Here is a 23,002-nt window from a genome sequence, read left to right as displayed (position 1 = left end):
TTTTCAAAAATTCTCAGGAAAAGTCTGCAGGAAAAACACAATGAGCTAATTCGATTTGGACTGTAGTGGTTAAGATAAATGAACAATGTTAATTCAGATCCAAACTTAAAGAATAAGGCTTTTTGGAAGAAGAGCTACTCGGGCGTTTGACCAAATGTGCTACAGGAAAATTCATTAGAGTCAAGAAATTTAAGGGGGGGGGGAGAGAGAGAGAGAGAGAGAGAGAGAGAGAGAGAGAGAGAGAGATGTATGTATGTGTGTGTGTGTGTGTGTGTGTGTGTGTGTGTGTGTGTGTGTGTGTGTGCGTGCATAATGTATTATTAACCTAAGGAAAACAAAGAAAGTCAACAGATGTCAACAGGCATTTTTCTCTTAAACCTCAGATGAACCTACTTTGTTTGAATCGTGGAAGGCAAAAAAAAAAAAGAAAAAAAAATTCTAACAAGAAATAAAACAGGCATTAGTAATTTAAAACAGATGTTTTTCAGTTACCTCAGAATACATTTTTTTAATTTCTGGCACAGAGCACTGGGAACTAGAGATCTGTGTTAACGGCTTCACCTTTGTTTCAGAGTAAGAAACATTATATAGTTAAACAAAAGACATAAATAATAATTACTCACTACTTTTACTTCACATTGAAAAAGTAATCACATTACTTATTAAAGTAACTGGTTGCTCTTTATACTATGTTTGACACGTGAATACATGAAAGCAAACAGTTTCTAGGTATTTACTGACCATCGACAGCTCAGCACTGCTGTCTACACACTATGTATAGACAAAATGTACGCACAAATACACAATCAAGCACAAACACACATCAAAATACAAGGATCACACTTGTGTTTGTGGATTCATGCACCTGAAAACGATGTAATGTTTCCTGCTGCCATCCAATGCACCTTCTTGCTAAACTCTTCACCATGTAACACAATTCTGTTTGGCAGGCTGTCTGCAAAGCGTCTACAGCAGCTAATGTAATCTGCGATACAATCTGGCCTGAGTGGGCTGCGGGCTGGCACAGCAGTTTTATACACACACCTACACACATGCACACACACACACAAATAAAAGAACACATGCAAATGATAACATGCATGTTGTGTCTACATCAGGAATAGGCTGCTTTTTACCACAGAGGGCCATGAGTCTGCAGGTTTTCACTCAAAACACACACACACACACACACACACACACACACACACACAAACATTCATGTGTACTTACACACACATTAGTGTGAAATATGCATACATTCTCACACATACTGTACGTACATGAGTTAACAGCAGACTGTGGCACTGCACAGTTCAGCAAAAAATGAAAGCAATATTGAACTGAAAGGTTTCTAAAGCCAAACACTGTGTGAAGAAGGTCAGTGGTAACGTAGGATCTTACGAGGTCTTGAATTTAGAAGGAGAAAAAGGAGCATAAAAACTCTTTGCTTTTGAGAGGAGTCTTTGAACCTAATCCTGTTCAAGTGTTTTGTTGTGTTTTTTCTCTTTTGTACTTAAGATTTCACCTTGAAATTCAGTTCTTTCAACACAGGTAGCATTTGTTAACAGTATAAAATGCTTCAACTGCATCAACTGGACATGCACTGAGGCAGATGAGTGGCCTGTGAGATAACAGCAGACAGAGAGAGGAGGAAAGGCAAGGTCTCAGCCCCAAATCTTGAATAAATATTTGTGCATTATTTGACTGCTTCAGTATGTTCTGAAGTGAGCTCAACCGTGTTTAAACTGTTGTTAGATGTTACATTTTAGAAAGCATTAATGGTATTTACAACAACTACAAGTATCACGTTCTTTAGAAGATGAAACTGGTGTCCATGCAGTTAGTGAACTAGCTGAGAAAAGCAAACTTGCCAAAGGTGAAAGCCAGACTTTTGGCAAGATCTTGCATGATATTACTCATCATCAATCATCATCAGAGCTTTACGTAACCATAATCTTACCCAACATTTGAGTTTACTTTTTACATTTATAGTTGAGGTGAATGGCAAGTGTGCTCAGTAGAAATCCAATCAGGTCAACTGTGCACAAAGATATAACACTAACAGTTCTAATACGAAACTCAAGAATGGAGAGCAGACCTGAACACTTTAGTGCACAGAAAAGTAATTTTGTTTATTACGCAAATAAATGTTTCCTAACTTTTGTGTTGCGTTAGCCATTGCACAAAGATCTTCCCCCACTGCCCTGTCCACTTCTCACCCTGTTCCTTCAAGCAATAATTTGATAAGTGAATAAGTCAGCGAAGTTCATTGCCGAGGTCTTGCAACGCACTGACCCCCGTTAGCCGGCTAATTGAATGATCATGTGCGCCTGCTGTCAGCTCAGTGCCATCACTATTGTTCTAGCAGATGTGCTAATGCACTGTCATTACAGCCAGGGGATTTACAGCATGCCTCAAAATACAAGGCACAATGGGCTCATGGACCAAAATATACTGCTGTACGGCAATGTTTCCATAATAAACTCCTCTGGCAGAACAATATGGCTGATAATCAGAGTGCAGTGTCCTTTTTTTTCTTTTTTTTTGTAAACACAAAGAATTAGTATTAACCATTGCTTTGCTGTCTCATGCACTTACAATATGCGCACTGCGAACTACACATCTACATTTCTGCATCCTTGCTGCAACTTGTTCTGTTCAGCGATGCTGCTTCCTGTGGCAGCCATGTTGCAGGATGAACAGCTATCACTCTGCACTCACGGCGGACTCGAACCAGCGACTCAGAAGGTCACAACAGATACATCGGACAGGTTATGCATAAAATTATCTGTGCTTAACTGCGGCAGCTGCTCGGCCATTATTTGCTCTGAGAGGATTATTTAACGCTGTCTGTAAAGTCAACAACAATAAACTGTCAAACAATTTGTGATCTATGAACTGAAGCACTTAACTACACATCACCAGTGCATGCAAATGATGAATAAGCATAGACGACAGATAAACAATAAACACATAAATGAACAGCGAGGTGGGGGAGGAGCAGATAGTGGTAAAAAATTAATTTGAGGGATATGTTATTAGGCGAAAAAAATATCTTGTGGCTTTTGTTATGATTAACTGAGCTGACATTTCTCTTGCTGACAGAAAGAGTAGTTTGCGAACCTTACGCTCTTGTGATTGTTCAGATTAGATTAACAAATGACTGCGAGATTTTTAAGTGAACACAATAGTCTCTGGAATATAATATCATTACCATTCATTACATTACATTAATAGTATCTTACATCCTCTCCTGAGCTTGGTAGGACCAAGCCTATGACATGATCATGTAGAAAAGCCTTCTGATGAATTTCTAATGGTAAGAAAGACGACCGTAAAGCCATGACCCTGTTAACAAGCAAAGCGTTCAAATCCGGTTTATATATCATTCTGATGAGACATAAATTAATATTATATCAAGCTTTCAATTTGGTTTGCAGAGACAATTTAGTTACATCAGAAAATCCAGCTAACACCAGAACAAGTCGTGACTGTTTAAAAAGAGTAACAACACGAGGCCCACGCAGCAGACCACACACCACTGCAGGAATACATATTTGGATCGGGATCGCCTTCCAAGTGTGTCGTAACTGTGAGCTGCTTGTTAGAGGAGAATGTTTAGCAGGAGAGGCTCTATCGATCTGTGCACCAACAGGGAATAGGCCTTTGCAGCATACTGATAGCCGATAGTCACAAGCCCAGTCATGCAGCGAGAGGTGGATTCACGGCATCACAAGCAGGCCGAGGTAAGGCCGAGTTAATGGCGAGCGAGGTTTAATTCAGGTTAATGGCAGCAGGGCGTGGAGAGTGAATGTGTGTGTGTGTGTCTGTGTGTGTGTGTGTGTGTGTGTGAAATTAGACAGTCAGCATTAGCATCCATTTGCAATCAGCCTCATCACAGCTCACCTGGAGGGACACACACATACAAACACACACATACACACACACACACACACACACACACACACACACACACACACACACACACACACACACACACACACACACACACACACACACACACACACACCCGCAGGTCACCTCAGTCAGTTCAGACGCATCGCACTTTGCATTTTTAAGCCCATTTAATTCGGTGCGCGCTGAGAGAGAGGCCTACCTGTGACCTGCAGCTTGTCGGCGCCGACCTCACACTTGAGGAAAAGACGCCCCCTCCTTTCGGTGTGATCGGTTCCACACAGGCTGGGCACGTTCATCACACACTGCTTATGGACGTTCATATCGCAGGCTGGAGGGTCAGAGAGAGGAAGTAAAAGACATCAGGGATGAAGACTCCATGCACACAAAGACATTTGATCCAAATCAACCCAAACTGACTGCTTCAGGGCTTTCTAAGAACTGACTGACATACTGATGCTGCTGTAAATTTCCAAATAAACACACCTCAACAGCTTTACTGACCGATTATATAAGAGTTTCATATGTACATAACTACATTTTTGCAATAATGTTTTGACAATTATTTATATTTTTTCCTGTTTCATAACTATTTGTATTGCCTAATTTGTTTGTCCTTTTATTCACCCTTATTTTATTGTACTGTTCCATTTCTTATTGTAAAGTACTTTGAGCTACATCTCTTGTATGAAAGGTTCTCTATAAATGAAGTTTATTACTATTATTATTATCATTAATACATTAGCCTAACAAAATATCTGTCTGTTAAAACACCGTCTTATACGCACACAGCCTCTCATGGCCTGATGTTTCAATACAAATACAATAAGCCGCTTTAATAATGTCTTCCAGATTTACCGTACCTATATAAGGACGTGTTTCAATTTAATTTCATGTATCATACATGTTTGGCACAATTATTATTTAAGGATTGCTTTTCTGAAAGCTGTATGAGAGGAGATAACAAGGTTATGACCCAGATTCAGCCCTGTGATGTCATACATGGCATGTGTGTCAGCCAGCTGAGCCACCCCATCATGGATTGGGAACAGTCTCCAGCGGTTACATCATCATGCCACCAGGTGAAAAGGTGAAGAATAATTTAAAAAATGGCCGTACTGCTATTTTACTCTCCATGGTCATAATTGCTCAACAGTGCTTAAAAATACTACAGCACAATCTTATTGTGCTGTGATTAGAGGTGAAATTGATCTGCCAAAATAATTTGCTGCTCCACATCTCTATTTATGTACACCCTGGAGCAATCATTAGGCATAACTGGTGGTCTGTAGTAGGTGGCGGATAATGTATTTAGGGACTCATTAAAGCGTTCAGACTTTAATCCACTCACACAAGATTAAAGAGAAAAGGAGTGACAGAGGGATATTAATAAAGTCTGGGTAAAGCTTTGATAGCAGGCCTGTTCAAGGTGCAGCGCACATACTGTAGCTGCAGACTGAAAATAGACAATGTGCGATTTTAATGAGTGAAAGTCAAGGAGGAGGGGAAATACATAAGCCTGTGATATTCAGTAAAGAGGAACAATGGACTTTTTTTTTTTTTTTTCAGGGCGCCAATGTTGATAAAGTGGCTCTAAAACAGAACATAATGTGTGTAGAGCCACTTACAGCAAACCATTATTTTCATATGCATGTATATCCATACTTACTCCTCATTGACCTGTACAACAGAACAGTGCAGGATTCATTTTCCTCCTTTACAACTTTAACTCTGGATACTTATGATTTAGAATCTTAACAGCCATTTATATGTATTGATAAACAACAACTTGGACTCAATGTTAAATATTATATATTATTTTTAGATATAAATCTGTGGTTTAATCTTAAATTGTTTGGTGTCAGATGATGACATTCTCATTCTGAGATTGTGAGATTGAGATGTTGCAGAGATTAAATTTAAGTACTCACAGTCGCACTTCATGCCCTGGTGGATGAGGCCGTACAGCAGGGAGCCACAGTGGTCACAGAAGGTGGGGCTCCCATAGGTGTGGATCTTAAACTTGTGTTTTGTTCTGGGATCCTGGAGGAATCAAAAGAGAAAGGGAGGAATAAAAAAAAAAACCTGAAACAATGGGATGGCCAACCAAATACCAGCTGTCTATAAGAACAAGTTTTCTTTATGTTACTATATGAGACTGTTTCATTACAACATACATAAAGTATAAGGCCAGAAACGTGGGTTAAAAAGAGCCTTCGACTGTTTGAATTCAGACATTTATGATGAGCTCCTGGTACGGACCTCGACACACCTTACGCTGACTGTCTCGTTCTGCACTTGTTCATTGTAGCACCATTGGGCGCGCAGAAAAAAAAAATGTCATCCCTACTGTGTACTTGCATGAATACAGGGTAGGCTGACAATAAAGTTCTGAAAGGTAAGGAAATGCGTGTCCTAGCAGAAGCTGCTAACACCACGGTAACAGCAAAACACTGGCTGTTTAAAGGTTTTTGACGTAAAGCCATGATTTCAAAATGTCTACCCTGGAAAAAAGACTTCAGTCGATTTCAGCATCCCTTGCCTTCCCTCACTTACACATGATTCTGAAGGACGAGTTGAAGGTGAAATCATCCTTCTGCATCACAGAACACCATTGGGTGTCACGAAAAAAGAAAGTCACACAGGAGACAATCAACTGGCTGCAGTCATCGGTTATTTTCTTTTTCTTGTGCATCTTCAAGTGGCAGCCAATCATTCTGTATCAGCCCCTTTTTTAATCCCTTGTTTTCTTTCCATCTTTCTTGGCCACATCAGTGTGTGAGAATTGAGTTGTTCATACTCAGTGGGTTTAACATTCAATTCAAGAGCACTAAAGAAAGAAATACAGTTCATTTTCCTCTTGCAGTTCCATGATTAATTTTTAAAGCCTCGTTGATTTAGGTACACACAATTCATCTAGGGATTATTACACACTTGAAGACCGAGTCTTGTGGAATCAACACAATTAAATTCTCAGTTATAACCATTAAAAATGAAAAGGACACCGGATCTTGATTTTCATTACTCCACAAGTGACTGTGTGCATTGTATTAATAATAGAAAAACATGTGTCATGTAAATGGGCGTAAACAGTCATCAAAGCCATGAAAGCTTTTCATTCCTCATTAGCCTCCTATTATGGCAGTTCATTGCTCCAGGCTAATACTGCACATCAGTGAGAGTTAGATTGGGTAGTAAAGGAGCTACAGGTTGCAAGAGGCACATCAAATCTTTGTAAAGACAGTACTCCAATCCAGGGCTCCATCCTGGTTTTGAATTACCATACAATTTTATGGCATTGTTCTCATATGTTATTAGATATTATTTGCATATTTATGTTTATTTTCTCAACACAACTTGTGCATCTAATCAAGAGTTGTTCTCCTAATAACAAGCAGAATATATATTTCATCATCCATCTCTCTCTGTTTTAACTGTGCTTACGTGAGCATTTTACAGGATGTAAAACAGGCTGGAGCCTCTTCTTGCATGTCTGTGCAAAATCACAGTCAGGCTACATGATTTTATTACCTTATTACCTTACCATGTCAAATGAATCCCATCAAATAAACTTTCTATCATTAAAAACCACAGAATGTATTGGCAAAGTGCCCCCAGTTCAAAGTGTTTAAGTAAGGGCTTTAGAGTTTTAATTTAGATTTTACATAATGATACATGACAACATATTATTTTTCTAAAATTCAACATATGAGGTTAAAAGATGATATGATATTAATCATTAGTGCAATTCATGCACGTAAAGCAACTCTCAGACCCTTAGCCATCACTTCATGTGCAGATCTATTACTATATGTTCTTACCACAGCATTAAAATGAATACAACTGAAATACATAATGATATCCACTGTATTCTCACATTGTTGAGTGGACTTATAAAACATCACTAATAAAACAACCTGTTTGCATTTGTCATTCCTGAACACAGGCCTGCTATTTGCATGGGTAGTTATCTTCCTCCCTTTCAAGTAAAGGTAGCATCCATCTTTTTATGAGATGCTCATCGCCACTCACCGGGTCAGCATCTATTATTCAATTTGGATACTCAAATAAGGTAATATTTAGCATACAGAGTAACCTTCAGCTACAGTCAGAACAGACAGAGATGTAAGAAGATACAACATGGCTATGACAGGTTCAATGTCCTTCACCGGTAAAGAAAAATGACGGACCCCTGTTAACATATCAAGGGATGATTCTGTGGATTTAGCAGAACCAATCTAGGGACTTTACCTGGAAGGAAATAATACATGGCGCCACTTCTAGAATTCTCCTGTTCAGCATTTCGGTCAACAATTGAATTCACGACTGAAATGGTAATGTAACATTCATGAGCTGACTCCAGTTTCATTTGGCACTCTCTGTCTGTCGCTGCAGAACATTTACAGTTCCATAAAATATGGTATCATACTAAATAAATGGCAGTTGGAGCAAACTCTGCCTTATGCAAATGTCTGTCGATGTTAAGTAAAGCCTAAAGTTTTTTTTTGATGCGATCTGTTGAACAAGCAGAACCAGTTACCAGCCTCTTCTATTCTTTTCTGCTCTGAGCAGTAAGTAAAGCCTCCGGTGATGAAGTACATATATGCTACACGTGTTACTGCTACTGCTGTTATATTTGGGTATCACTTGAAGGCAAGTGGTATATAGTTAAGATTTATTGCAATGCCACAGCAGCACTGACATTATACAGGGCCCAAGTCACATGCTCACATTCATTCATTCATTCATGTTGTGCACCCAAACTACGGCTTATGAAGCCCACTCTGCTGGAGTGAAAACTGGAGAACTGCCACTTTTCCAAGGACCTGTTGGAAGTCCTTTCCTGCTCATTCTCAAATTGTGCTGTAGTGTAAATCTCTTCCAGAGTTAGAATCCCTTTAAGTGGATTTGCATTGAGAACATTATCCAGACTAGTCCGTTCCTTTTTTTTTTTTTTTCAATGCATCTAGTTGAAAGAACACCTGTCTCTGTATTCCATGGAAACAGGAGAGCTTCACTCTCCCAGGAAGGAGAGAAAGAGCAGAGACACAGCAGTCGTACGAATATCTCTCCTATTTTTTCCGTATGTTGAGAAAGTGTCAGATGTGAAATGAATGAAAGAGCTTGACCCAGCAGAAATAAATCATCAGTGAGGGGAGCATATAGCTCAGTGAGAGCTGACAGTATCACACCGTGAGGCGCCACAGTGATCAATGCTGCTGTTCGCCATTTCTGTGTGTTTGACACTGGCCTCTGGACTAATGCAACAGAGACTCATTCAGGCTCCTCAGATCTTGCTTCCAATCTGCCATTTCCCCGCCTGTCAGTCTGCAGAGGCTTTACACCTTTACAGGACAAAGAGAAATGCCTCCTTTGTCTGTCTTTCAGCCATCCACTCCTACCAAGTGAGCCCTGGTCTGAAGCGACACAGCTGATGTGATCCCATTTCAGCTGCTGCAGACAACTTTAAACACCTCATTTGAATATTCTATTATGTACCAAGGAGTTGAAGTGTCATCAGCGGGTCTTAGACACAGCTTGCACAGACCTGCATCTAAAATAGAGAGGGGTGACTTTTTGAAATGCAAAAAATCTCAGCAATGAAAAAGTAAACACTAAATGAATCAGCCCAAACCTCCAAAATACATAACAAATAATAGTGATATAGCGCGAAAGGAGAGTAAAAATCACACCTACATAAAATGTATTAAAGTACTAAACATAAATATTTCACAAAGTCAGCGATGTTCTGTTCAGCACATCTCCGGCTGCCTGACACCATGACATGAGCAGTTACAGGCTGATGGTCGGCTTGTCTGAGATGTCCGAGATGTCCATCATCCTGAGTGACTTTAAAGTCATCCAACATCCCACTCTGTGCAAACACACAGTCGATACATCAGCATCACCTCACAGCTACAGGAACCACAAGAGTCCTGACAGAAAATGTGAAATATTCCTCCCCCTGTCACAGCTTGGTAACCAGGTGCCGATACAGAATACGTGTCCAGATAATACTTTAACATGATTTTTATTACAAAGGCCAAATTATTTCAACTCTTCTATTTTCTCAATTTAATGTTTTCATGCAGAGATAAGACAAATTACACAATCACGTACATATACACATTGAATTAGAGGTTCTGACCCCAACACGTACAGGCCAGTAGACAGTGTGTTACTTGAGGTCAGACAAGAAAAAGAGAGAGGTAGACAGACAGCACAGACAGAGAGAGAGAGAGAGAGAGAGAGAGAGAGAGAGAGAGAGAGAGAGAGAGAGAGAGAGAGAGAGAGAGAGAGAGAGAGAGAGGGTGTGCCAGCTGCACTTACTCATGTCCACCCACACACAGCTGATCCTGAAGGATTATCCTCTTGTCCCGTCCCCCCCGCCCCCCACCCTTTGCTTTGTTCCCTCCATCTACAGCATCAATGAGTGATGGCAACTAACAGCCACATTCAGCTGCAGATGAATCATGTATTTTTTATCAACTGTCACATCAGTCTTTGACGGTTGAAACGCGGCTTAAATGTTCCAAGATAATGGAAAAATATCTGCAATAACAGGACAGAGTGAAAACGCGCCGGCCGAGGTGACGGTGGCAAGTCAGCAAAAACGTCAGCGAGCCTTGAGAGATGCTTGACACGTGTGCGCCTGCTAGAATCTAAGAAGTGGTCAAACACTGCTGCAGCACATGAAAACCAACACTGAGCCTCCTGGACTGGCTCAACGATGGTACCTGTGTACAGGTGAGAGTGCGGTTGTCTGCCTGTTTTTACTGTGACTACAATCATTTATATTGCTGATTGTTACATGGATTTCTTTTTGATTAGTGGATTAATCTAGCAGTCTATAAAATATCACAAACTAACAACAAGAATCAGATTTCCAGACCTTTGTGTTTTTTGTCTTCAAATTCCTTTTTTTTTTTTTTTTTTTTGGAAGCTTAAGAGTCTGCAGCCGTAATAATCGCTCTGTGAAACCGCACTTCAGCACAACAGAGCTTTGAGCTACATGCTAATGCCAGCATGCTAACATGCTGATGTTTAGTTGGTTCACCATCTGAGTTTAGCGTGTTAGCTTGCTAACCTTTACTAATTACCACTAAACACAAAGTGCAGCTGAGGCTGATGGGAATGTCATTGGTCAAGAAGTGGACAAATTTAAGTTTTGACCTGATGATGGATGTTAAGTGGGCGGGTCACCATGAGTTACTACAATTCATCCTGAGGAGGACTTGAACGCCTCAAAACTACAAATGTGAACCTCATCAGATCTGATATGTTCATTTCCCACGGTGGCACGATGTAAAAGTCAGGAGAGCCCAACAGTCAATGTTACTCATCCTCTGGGGAACATGTGAGCGCCTGTAAAAAATTTCATGGGAATCCCATCTAATAATTGTTTAGATTTCAGTCTGGACCAACCAGCAGATTCACACTATCATCCCTGGAGCCACACTGCTAGCATGGCCCAAGGATATTCAATTCACAGTCATTTTACTTGATAAATTACCTCAAAATCAACCTCAAAAATGAATTAATGTCAACATCCAAACTGGCAGATGTTAACTGTTTGACCGATTTCCAACGTGCCATTTAAAGATTCACTAGGGCGAGCTGTAATGTGCAGAAAAGGAAACCTGTAAATGAGTGTACCCGGCTACACATCACTGGGCACACTAGGCTGTCCATTAACACATCCTCTCTGCAAGCTGTGGGGTGGAAGGGTTTACCCCTGTGGCTTCTATCCCTTATTACAGCCTAATTGGGTCTTAATGGGACATTCAAGACAGACTGGGTGGCGCTGCCCTAGCAGAACAGCAGGGGAAGCAGAGTGTGATGCCAAAAGCAATGATGAGCTCAATCACTTGGCTCAACACAACACGGCCAAAATGGCAAAACAAAGCCAGAGGGTGTTACATGTTGACTGGATGATGCAACAAGGAGGTTGCCCTTTGGCTACTAGTAATATGAAAGCCAATAGGATTGTCCATATATCACATACACGGACATGTAAGTTGAGTAATTCTCCATCAATGGGGGAGAATTACATCTGTATTAGTCTGTGTTTAAAGGTGTACCGTTTATTCCCAGGCCAAGATACCCACCCCAGCAAGCAATTAAAGGCTGCGTCTGCACAGTGGCACATGTGCATCAAGATGCAGAGTATCCAGCTGTTACAAAAAATGGATGGTGGCCACTGGATTGAGGTTGAGGCTGAGGCACAAGGCATTTAACAGAACAGATCTCACTGAGCACTGGTGCTGTAGAAATCCGAACAATAGAAAAACCAGTAGAAAAGACTATATTTGGTGAATTCTAACTGACATGAAGTTGACAACATTGATTATGTCATAGGATAAAACACATGCAAACCCATGATAGATGAGGAGTAAACAGTGACTCCCATTTTGTATCAGGAAGTGATAACAATGATGGATGTTGGCTATGGCCATGATGAGGGTAACAAGGAAGAAAGAAATCTCAGATGTCTTCCTTGAGCTTGTGGCAGCAGAACGGACTCCTCCACCACTGACTTTCACAGACTCACAGATTTCAAAGATTTCAAAGAATAAAAGAAGAAAAAATCAGGGACAAAATGTTCTGTAAAAGCCATAATTATTTTAGTGGCATGTATAGTAGTTACAATTTTGTTGTATTATTCCAAAGACAGAGCCAACACAAACTTTGGACTAAAAGACAGAACTGCCTGGATAATGACTGAAAAATACTTGGAAAAAAAAAATTAACGCAAGCCATACTATTATTTTCACTTTTTAATTATGATTTATGTGATATTTTTCAGATTTTCTTTCATATAATCCCTAAACGTATTTTGGTATTTGCCCTGTATTAAACCCAGGCAGATCTGCAAGTGAAGTCACAGATCAAAAACAGACGCGGGGCAGAGGGCTGATCAAAAGACTGGAGGCAACCAGGAGATAGTGATGAAAACAGAAGCACAGGGGGTCAGCACAGTGATGTTGGCTAATTAGCCAGGCTCTCCAATCCAGCTTAATTAGCAAGCAGGACGCCAACCAGCCCCTGTTAATGAACAGCTTGGCAGGGTGAAGCTGAGCAGGGGCTTCCCAGCAGAAGGGGGGAGGGGCAGAGGCGGATGATGTTAAAGACAAGGGTCATCCTCCATCCTGCATACACACTACTCACAATGAGATAAACAATGTCCTTTTCACCTTGTTTACTGATTAAATATACACCTTAGTTTTCAAGCACCTCTGGACGTTGCATGGTAATACTTTCGATATTCCATAAATAACCCGGAGAAAAATCCCCCTGTAGCACTGAACAGATGTCTTGGTGCTGCAGCAACTTTTATCTCAGTTTCACCCAAAAGAAAACTCCTGTGAGCCAGACTGAGTCATTGTACTGTTATTCTTGCATCTGGTCAGCCTGTTCCCACATGAACAAACAAACGCAGGTTAAACTGTTTGCTTTGTGTTATGTATTTATTCATGTAAACATAGCAAAATGAGAGCAGCAGATATTAAGAACAAAACAGTCAACATCAAAGCTGCTCACTACTATCTTCCTACCTAACAGCCTCAACAAAGACATGAATTAAATTCAGTGATTTCAATAACAACAGTCATGATGTAATATAATGTAATTTCTAAGCATAATGTAAAATAATACACAAACCATTATATATTACTACTACACTTAACAGATATATAATTGGTAGGAATTGCTAATACCATGTGGGATGTCAAGCCAGTAAACACATTCAGGACTAGTGATGCCCGGATCAGCTCTCATGTTATCTGAATTCACATATGCATAAATCCACCCGCCACCCACGCATATGAATTATTTTCCATGATTTAGAGACCTGCTGCCAATCGCACATTACTATTATTTCCCAGTGGGATATTCCACATGATGATATGTTCACATATTACACTGAAGTAGACTGGTTTTAAATGAACAAGCATTTATTTAAAGGAAAAGTTGTCCTTTTTTGGTAAAAATGAAAAATGCAACAGGTATTTCCACAACAGCCTGAAAACAGCCTGACATTTAAATTTGTGAATGTCACAGAAACGAACTATTTAAACGCTCATAATAACATTTGGCTGCTGCCCAAAATAAATAAGAATCATTATGAGTTCAGCAGTCCAAACACAGAGTCTAATTCCTGCCTGACAAAATATGTTCACATTTTAGAGAATGTAATTAATATTTTCCTCATAAATTATTATATTATTTCACTCAACTCATCCACTGTTAATCAGAATGTTCATTTTTATGACCTGGCCTGGCCGATCTGTGGATTAACCACTGTGTCCGTGGATAAAACTGCGACCCACGCGTCACTGTTCAGGACAGAATAACATCAAACATGCACACAAAATAAAAAAAGGTTTCTGTCTGTGTGAAGTCATGTGTATACATGTGAAAAGCCAAGAAACCTGGCTACGTGTTTATATGACCAAGAAATCGGCTTTAGCCAGGCAGGGGAAAGCTAGCTGGCAAAATTCGGTTTCTCAATCCCCTACCCTTATTCTGGAAACCAGGTTTCTCATATACATGATGTTTAAGTAATGATGGTACTGCAGGAAACCAACTGTAACCCAGTTATTTAAGTGCATGTCATCACACTGAGTGAAAGACTGTGCAAGCTTCCCTGTCTTTAAACGGATGCTATTCTCACTTCAAACCCAGCGGACACTAACACTAAGACTGCAGTCGACTCTGAAGGGTCAACAAACTGCAGTTCCCTCAAAATCACCTTCAGGCAGCGAAACAGCAGCCGTTCAGAATCAAAACAGCTCTGACAGTTCTATTTTTTGACTTTATTGGATAGAAGAATATGGAATGACCCGAGTGCAGCAATCATCAAAGGGGTTGGGTGGCTAATTCAGTCCACCTGCATCCCACAGAGTCAAAAGAGATCCACCTGGTGTGACATTTGCAGCCAGAGGGACAGACAGAGAGAGAGAGGGAGAGAGGGAGAGAGAGAGAGAGAGAGAGAGAGAGAGAGAGAGAGAGAGAGAGAGAGAGAGAGAGAGAGAGAGAGAGAGAGAGAAACAGAGGGAGAGAGAGAGTGTGAAATGAGACACATCACTTCATCTCTGCCATGTCTTTCCTTCACTTATCTCTTTGACCCATCTGTTCCCTACAGGACTGAGAAATAGGCTATGACAGTGACACGTCAGGATGAACAATTTCCTTAATATCCAGCATCAGACAATTACTGACTAACATCAACTTCTCCTCTGAGTTCTCTCTCTTCCCCCTCTCTCTTTCTTAATACTCTCCTCCCTTTTTTTTACCCATCATCCCTCAGTGGGAGATGACATTTGAGTTGGAGGTTGCAGCATGCTCCTCCCTGTACCAGTTTTTGAGTCACCCTCTCCTGTGGTTAGTCTCTGCCTGTGTGTATATGAGTGTATAGTATATACACACAGACACACTGTATGTATAGCCATAGCATGCTGTTTTTCTTTTACTGCACATCTGTATATTGGGAAGGGTAAGGAAATGTTTGACAGATGCAGTATGGGCGCCTGTTGGACAGTCTCCTAAATCAATAGCTGCAGCTACTGATATTATTTTTGAAATGAGCAACTCCGTGTAATAGCGATACGCCAACTGACTGATAACTGGCATTTAGAAGTGGGTCAGTGTGACGTCATGAAACCACACAAGACTGATACTGTGTACGCAGTAAAACCAGGGGAATGTGCACTGTTTAAAGTACTGATTATTGCATTTTTAAGTAATGCTACTAATACTGCACATAGTCTGCTACTAAACTAATGATGACAATTTTAATCAAACAACTTGACATTTTTTAATTACCATTAAAAAGGATTTTTTTAATGAGCTATTCTGGTTAATTTGGGAGTCTTGTTCAATTTCAACAGTGCCTCTAATTGTGTTAAACAATTCCCTCCTCTGCCCAGCTCCTGTTACTCATTTCTAAAGAAACATGGTGAAACCCATCCACGTGGTACTAATGACACTGTGACAATATGCTGAACCAAACAAAGCACTCTGTGTTACTGTGTCACTGTTATTACACCGTGGCCCTTTAACTTTTACTTATATTTTACATCATGTTAATCCCCTTTCCCTTCTCCCATCAAACCCTGCTGTACTAGAGAAACTGTGCCACTCAAACATCACAGTCAATCACAACGATGGACACACAGCCACTGTGGAACGTAACACAGAGCTTGATTAAAATTCTACCTGAAGCTGGCCATCACTTTACTGTCCCGAACACACAAACGTGCACAAAAACAAACTTTACTGCTGGCTACTTTTTAGTGAAAATCCTCGTCTCGGCCCCCAGCTGCAGGAGTAAACGCCACGATAACTAAGGTAAGGAGAGAATTTAAAGAGCACCAAACAAAGCTGTCATTCATCCAGACATGAGGTGTTAGGCTAAGCAAGGTTACTATTTTTAGCATATAAATCACCACTCTGATTCCTCTTGGCCTTTCACTAAGCTGCAGAGTGCTGAGAGGGAGGGCAGGTTGCCACCACAACTCACAGGGGGGTTTTCCTTGCCGTGTGTTACCTGTTAACACATCTGTCTGCTGGCAGAGGTAGAAATAATAGCTGCCTTTTTAATCGGTTAGGGCCGATACAATACAAAATCTCTCTCACACACACACACACACACACACACACACACACACACACACACACACACACACACACACACACACACACTCTCAAGTCATGGAGACACAACTACTAATTCAATCCAACCATCTAATTTCAAAGAACAACTATATCCCTGCACACACTGGAAGAGATGCTCACAGTCTAAATGTACAATCATTTCCAACCGAGGTCCCTGTCATTTGTGTCAGGTTCAGTGAAACTTAAGATAAAATCACGACCTGTGTCAGGATGGATCCTCACCTTTGCATAGCTGTGTTAGCGACATTGAATTCGCATCCCCTACAGTTAATTATTGATTAGCAGTTATTTGCTCTATATCCCTGAATGTCAAGAAGCAGAATCAGGTCTGAAATGCTCCTCTTCAGTTTACCACCAGAATTTAACCGTTTAACTACAAACTGTTCCAAAGACAAAAAAGACAGTTGCTGTAAAAATCCTGGAATCTTGTGTTTGAACTTTGGAAAATGGGCCATTACTTACATGTGATAAAAAATATAACCCAGGTGCTGATGACGACACCCAGTATGTGGCCCCTACCTCTTAATAACAGCATCCTACACTCCTGCTGTGGCAATCTGGCCTTCATGAGCCCCCCGCTGCAAATCAGACCCAATTCTTTTGAGTCAGTACTGACACACATTTACTAACACATAAAATGCAAACATACACAGGCAGTAAGAGCAATCGTTGAAGCATGTTTCTAAAAATGTTTAACAATAACTAAAGGCGTAAAATTAAAACACAAATTACCATAACTGTTTCATGAGCCTGGTTCATATAAATGGAGCATTAAAGACTCGCTTTTACACAGCTGGAGAAAAGTGAGCTCCCTGATAATACAGCACTTTCACACATGGACTCGGCGGAACTCATTAGCATAGCCACTCACACACGCTGTGATTGACATCCTCAGGGTCAGGAGAGGAAGAGGGGCTCTGTCAAGGCTGGAAGATGACTGCACTGTTTTCCACCTTCTAGTTCAAACGCTTCTCAACCACAGGAACAAGTAGGAAAATAAAAATTAAAAAAACAGGGGTAAAACTGAAAAAGTAAGACCTGTTGGGTTACTTGGTCCTGTTGCAAACGCCAAAAAAGCCAGAATAAATTGGCTTATCAGACCAAGGCCATCTGTCAGGTGCTTAATAATTAAAAGAACTTCACAAGATGTGCTCCAAAAAGTTGTCTAATAGCCAAAGTCTTGACAGAGTCTTTTTTCTCTGTAATGATCCAGCTGACAGCAGCAGTGGCCTTTCTGTTCAACTCTGCTTTCTGTGGTCTTTGCTTTGTGGTTTGGATAACAGAAACTCAATAAAAGTTAGCTTTTGTCTGTGCATCTGTGTGTGTGTGTGTGTGTGTGTGTGTGTGTGTGTCTGTGTGTGTGTGATGGAATGGAGGAATAGATACTTTGGCTTCTTTAGCACTGCAAAAAAAAAAAAAAAAAAAATCATATTGTAGTATCTGGTGTGAAAAGAAATGCGTGGACAGAGGGAAACAGAGAGAAAGAAGAAAATAGTCTGATATTTATGTTGAATGTAGATCCAGAGCAATAGCTACTCCAATAATCTGACATCCTAATCTGACAAATAAAAAGGGAGGAACAGACAGTAGACCAGCTCACACCTCCGTCTGTAAAGCAGAGTCAGGCTCAGGTCTGACTCTGAGCCTGAGTTTGTTTCAGGAAATACTCACAGTTTTTTAAAGATGTAATAGCATCAAGCACTTAAAGTGAATCGATAATTAACAATCAGCTTAATGACATTGGTTAGTTAGTGACTCAGTGCTCTTTTAAATCATGCTGTCAATATGGAATGAATAGACTGAAGGTCTGAATCCTAGCCAGATAATAATACACTTGATTCAGTACGTTTTGTTAAACTAAAACCGGCTCATACAGTAATTAGTTGGATCACAAATCAACCAATCATCGCGGTGGTATGAGGTCAGTGCTAGGTCGATAATTCATCTTTTCCCACTGGTTTACACTGTACTGAAGCATGAGGCTGAACTGCCTCAAACATTTTCAGTAACTACCCAGCTTCTGCACCGCTTAGGTAAACAGCCAAAGTGTTGCAAACTCTGCACTAAATATTGAATTTTCTTTGCCTGTGAACCTGTGGTTATTAATCTGCAATAAACAAAGTACACAAGGCCGCAGAACTGTATCTGAAGTCTCTGGAGACGCAGAGGGAGATGGAAAGAGGCAGGCTGACCTATCTGTAAATCATTCTATTTCTGGGGTTGAGCTGCAGACCTACTGCTGGTTCAGCTTCAGGCCTCCCTCATACATGCGAGGTCAAGTTTAGACTTCAGACCCTCTCAGGCTTCTATTTCAAGTGTTTTTGTCTGCGCTGACATGAGCGACAGTTATAGCATGTCCGCCTGTTTGACAGGATCTTACATAAACCATGCCTCTACCTTTAGACCACCGCCTGGAGTATTAGATTGCTGTGAAAGCAGTGATGGCATCAGTCAGACTCCACCTTTGTTCATTATATCACAGTGATACTTTGGTAATAAAACTAACGACCAGGACCTCAAAATAGTGTGAAGCCCTTGAGAGTTCATTTTTATAGTGCACTGAAGTTATCAGAATTCAGTGGCTGCCTCAGAAGTCCATTTAAAAACATAGGGTATGCTTTGAGGAAAGGTAGTAAAAATTGATTGGTAGTTAATGGGCTAAAACGCGCAAAACCACTGGGTGCTTTAAGACTCAACACTGACACCAAAGGGGGACAGATATGGATGTTTTGTAGTGTGCTGGCAGGCGCTGGTGAGGACAAACTCCCGTCCTGCAGCATCTGTGACACCAAGTTGATTCAGGGTCAAGAGCAGTTCCAACTCTCCCATATGCTGGTCATTAGTAATATTTAGCGTGGTTGGAAGCCAGACAGGCTATCAGATACTTGCTGTAAACAAACCTCGGAGGGACTGATAGAATGTGCTTGTGTGTGTATGCCTATTGCATAATTTTATTTGTGTGTTTTCAGTGTGTGTGTGTGTGTGTGTGTGTGTGTGTGCTTGATGGGGGGATTGTGCAGGGTCAAGGAGACAGGAATTCTGATTAGCTTTGGTTCCCATCATACTAAACAAACAAGGACATGTCCACTGAGCCTTGAGAAGCCCAATGCATCTCGAGTGCCTCGGTTATTAAGTGTTGTACTTCACTTGCAAATCGTGACCACTTTTCATCAACCTGCTTGTGGCAGGTTAGTGATTTCTTGACCTTAAATCACAGGTGTCCGGGGCAATGTTAACTGCAATGCAGGAGATCTTCTAGTCAGGAAAACTTCACTGGAGGCGGAACAATGCTGCAGTGTGCAGTAGCTGGTTGTCCAAATTATAATAAATACCTGTCAAACAAGACTTTATGTCTCACTCCCAGTCCAGCCTCCTCTGAACTGCCCAGTGGGCAGTAACCAAACTCAACTGGAAACAGATCCGCTGAGGTTGCAATGCTGACGTGTCCTGAATGTCCATGTGAAACGGCAGCTCCAGAAAGATTTGCTTTGATTCATAGGCGTCAGAAACCAGCAAATGATCCTTCCACAGAGCCACCAGAGAGGTTTTCAAAAGGATCCTCAGGCACAGACCCAGATGATGGCAGCTTCACACAGTCCATTCATTCACTGAACACATGAATTTTACACAGACCTGATGTTACAGTCCGTATAAATTCTCATTTATCCCACAGCTTCAAATCTTTACACTGTTCATTTATGCACAGTATATACACCACCTTGGCCACACAGTTTAACAATATAAAATATGGACTGGAAATGCATGAGCGGCGGCATAGGGCAGGGACTGGAAGTCACTGTAGGTTTAGCTATGAGTCAGTCCTTTTATTAAGTTTTTAAGCTATAGTGGAGACAACTGTGTTTTTAAATATATTCTTAGCTTCAATGCATGTCTTGCACTGTGTATTATCCCCAAGAGTGGATCAGCAATATAGCAAAGTTTGAATGTTATGACAAAGTTGGAATTGCAAATTAAAGTTGGATGATAAAAAAAATTCATTTCAGGGACCGAGAACTTGGCCAATCTGCATATTGACCCATTCGTCTCTCTGGGATTTGGCAAAGAACGAGGTACAGTATCTGTTCGCTTGTTTCTGGCCACATAAATCAGACGCTTGGCATTTGTATGTGTGTGTAAGTGAGTGCAGGGAACCATATGCCCTTCATTAAGAATTACAAGCTTGCACCATTGTATACCAAGTTTCAAATTAATATTCAGTATCCATATCCAGGCTGAACACAAACTGTTCATGTGTGTTCACATTTAAAACATGTCTGACTGGTCCCAAACAGTTAGTACGTGTTAGGTAAAGTGACAGACCTTCAGTTCACAAGTTAATCATAGGTAAATAAAGTGCACAGATATCCCAGAGGAAATCCTCAGTCCAACACCAACACCAATGTAATACTTCTCCAATGGGGAACGTTTACCCAGGAAGTGATTCAGCAGTTCCAAGTGCACACACCCATCTTATATCCTCCACCACTACCAAACACACACACACACACACACACACACACACACACACACACTTGAGAGCATGGAAGCACTTACACCCTCCTGTATCATCTCCCCCCCTAGCAAAGCCTTCATCAAACCTCCTTTTAGACAGGCATGTCACAGACCATTAGCAAGAGAGACTAGAGATCTGTTAGTGTTCATTAGGATCCCAGAGCATATAAATACCATCAGCAGGCGACCCAGGGGACGCTGTACCATCACATCACCCATCAGTCAGCACAGATAATCACCAGGAACAATGATATATTTCTGAAGAAAAGTGAAAGAAACATTATCTGTTCTTTTTTTCAAAAGGCTCTGTGTTTCTTGTAACTTACAACTGTAATGTATACAGTTTATTATATATTATTATAATTATATTATATATATTATATATTTAATCTTTTTATCTTATTAACCTCTCATTAGACCTTTGGAACCTGCTGTATATACTGTAATATGAACATATACTGACAGGCTTTGGGATGGATATATATTTACATACCATACAGTATGTCTACAATATAAGCATACATACAGAAAGATACATATTGGTATGGACTAGACACATGACACTGTATGTCAATATATGAAATTATTCCATTTGTTCCAGTTTTATATATACTTTTTACATAAACATTCTTATGATATTTGATATGATTTGATTATAGAACAATGTTGCCACAGTTTCTGGTCCAGTGGCAGCCTTATCAGGTAAATCAGAATATCATAACGCTACGGATACTAACGTGTGAAAATAATCAATGAAGATACTTTGAAAAAAGGGAAATAACACAGTCATTTCTGTGCAATACACATTACAACAGATGGGTTGTTTCATAAATATCTCTGCATGACATTTTACTGACCTTTCAGTTTTCAATTAAATTGTTGCTGTAAATATGACAAAAAGCTTTGTTAATATTCCTGTTTTCCTCAGTATTTCATAATCAACATGTTCATACACAGGCAGCAGGGCTGTTCCCCTCATATCCCTTCAGAATCATGTATTAAATGCACTGATGCGAATGAGACAGGCTTGAGACCAGATGTCAGAAGCTCATATTTTATTTGGGTGTATACCAGTGTTAACATGCCCACATGCTTAAAATAATATGACTTCTATTATACAAATCACAGTATTTGAATGTGACTCTCATCAACTCAACCCGCTGTAACTGAATGTAGCTGCTGACTCCAATCGTGTCTCAGCAGCATTATGAGGATAAAGGTACTTCTTGTGCAGGTAACGTAATTGGAACTTGATCTCTGTTATTGTTTTTTCCGGTATCTAGGGAAGCTTTTCTGAAGAAAGACTGTTTTTCACCGACACACACACACACACACACACACACACACAGGAAGTCACAAGTTCAACCCATATCAACAGCAACCAGAACTACCTTTACTCTGATTCATCTACCAAGACCTGCAGTATTTGCAAAATCAAATCTATTTTTGACTGAAATAAATGGCAAGCATAATAGCATCATGCTGTGTCGAAATACCAATAACCCAGCTTTTACACTGTCTTGACTGTCTGCAGCATCTGTGGGGCATACATCTCTTGGGAAAGACAGTTTTAGCGAACCGTTAAGTCCGACTCTGTAAACACTTCCCAGATAGAATAATAATCCCTCATGTTCTTATGTTTTTTTAATTTTTGTCTGTCGCAGAGCATGGGAACTCAAAACAACGTCTATTCTCATCTTCATGTGATCACCTCTGCTTTCAGCGAGTTTTAATTTAAACAGCAATTAAGTTTAAAAAGCCATCTGCAGTGTGAGGATTTGTGTGATATTAGCTACACGAATCATCGAGTTTGGGCATAAAGTCAGTTTTGAGCGCATTTGTTTATATTAGCCTGCGTCCCCCTCAGGAGACTTAATTCCTTCAGGGTCTAAGATAAGAA

The 23,002-nt window shown here is 40.4% G+C and overlaps 1 protein-coding gene across 2 annotated transcripts in view; it reads right to left on the bottom strand.

Moving 5' to 3' along the window:
- prkcaa (protein kinase C, alpha, a) overlaps positions 1–23,002 on the bottom strand; it is a 130,095-nt gene that overhangs the window by 51,940 nt on the left and 55,153 nt on the right. For both annotated transcript variants that reach the window (XM_071504825.1, XM_071504826.1), the window contains exons 4-5: positions 5,847–5,958; positions 4,118–4,246 (exon numbers count right to left, since the gene is read on the bottom strand). In XM_071504825.1, the coding sequence (XP_071360926.1) occupies positions 4,118–4,246; positions 5,847–5,958 (241 nt within the window). The remainder of the gene's footprint in view (positions 1–4,117; positions 4,247–5,846; positions 5,959–23,002) is intronic.

The sequence above is a fragment of the Trachinotus anak genome, unplaced genomic scaffold, assembly GCF_046630095.1.
Source record: "Trachinotus anak isolate AG129_WGS33_773 ecotype Australia unplaced genomic scaffold, CSIRO_AGI_Tana_v1 ptg000019l, whole genome shotgun sequence".
In the NCBI taxonomy this organism is placed as follows: Eukaryota; Metazoa; Chordata; class Actinopteri; order Carangiformes; family Carangidae; genus Trachinotus; species Trachinotus anak.
The sequence above is the reverse complement of the archived record's forward strand: the minus strand, read 5'-3'. Positions and strand labels throughout refer to the sequence as shown.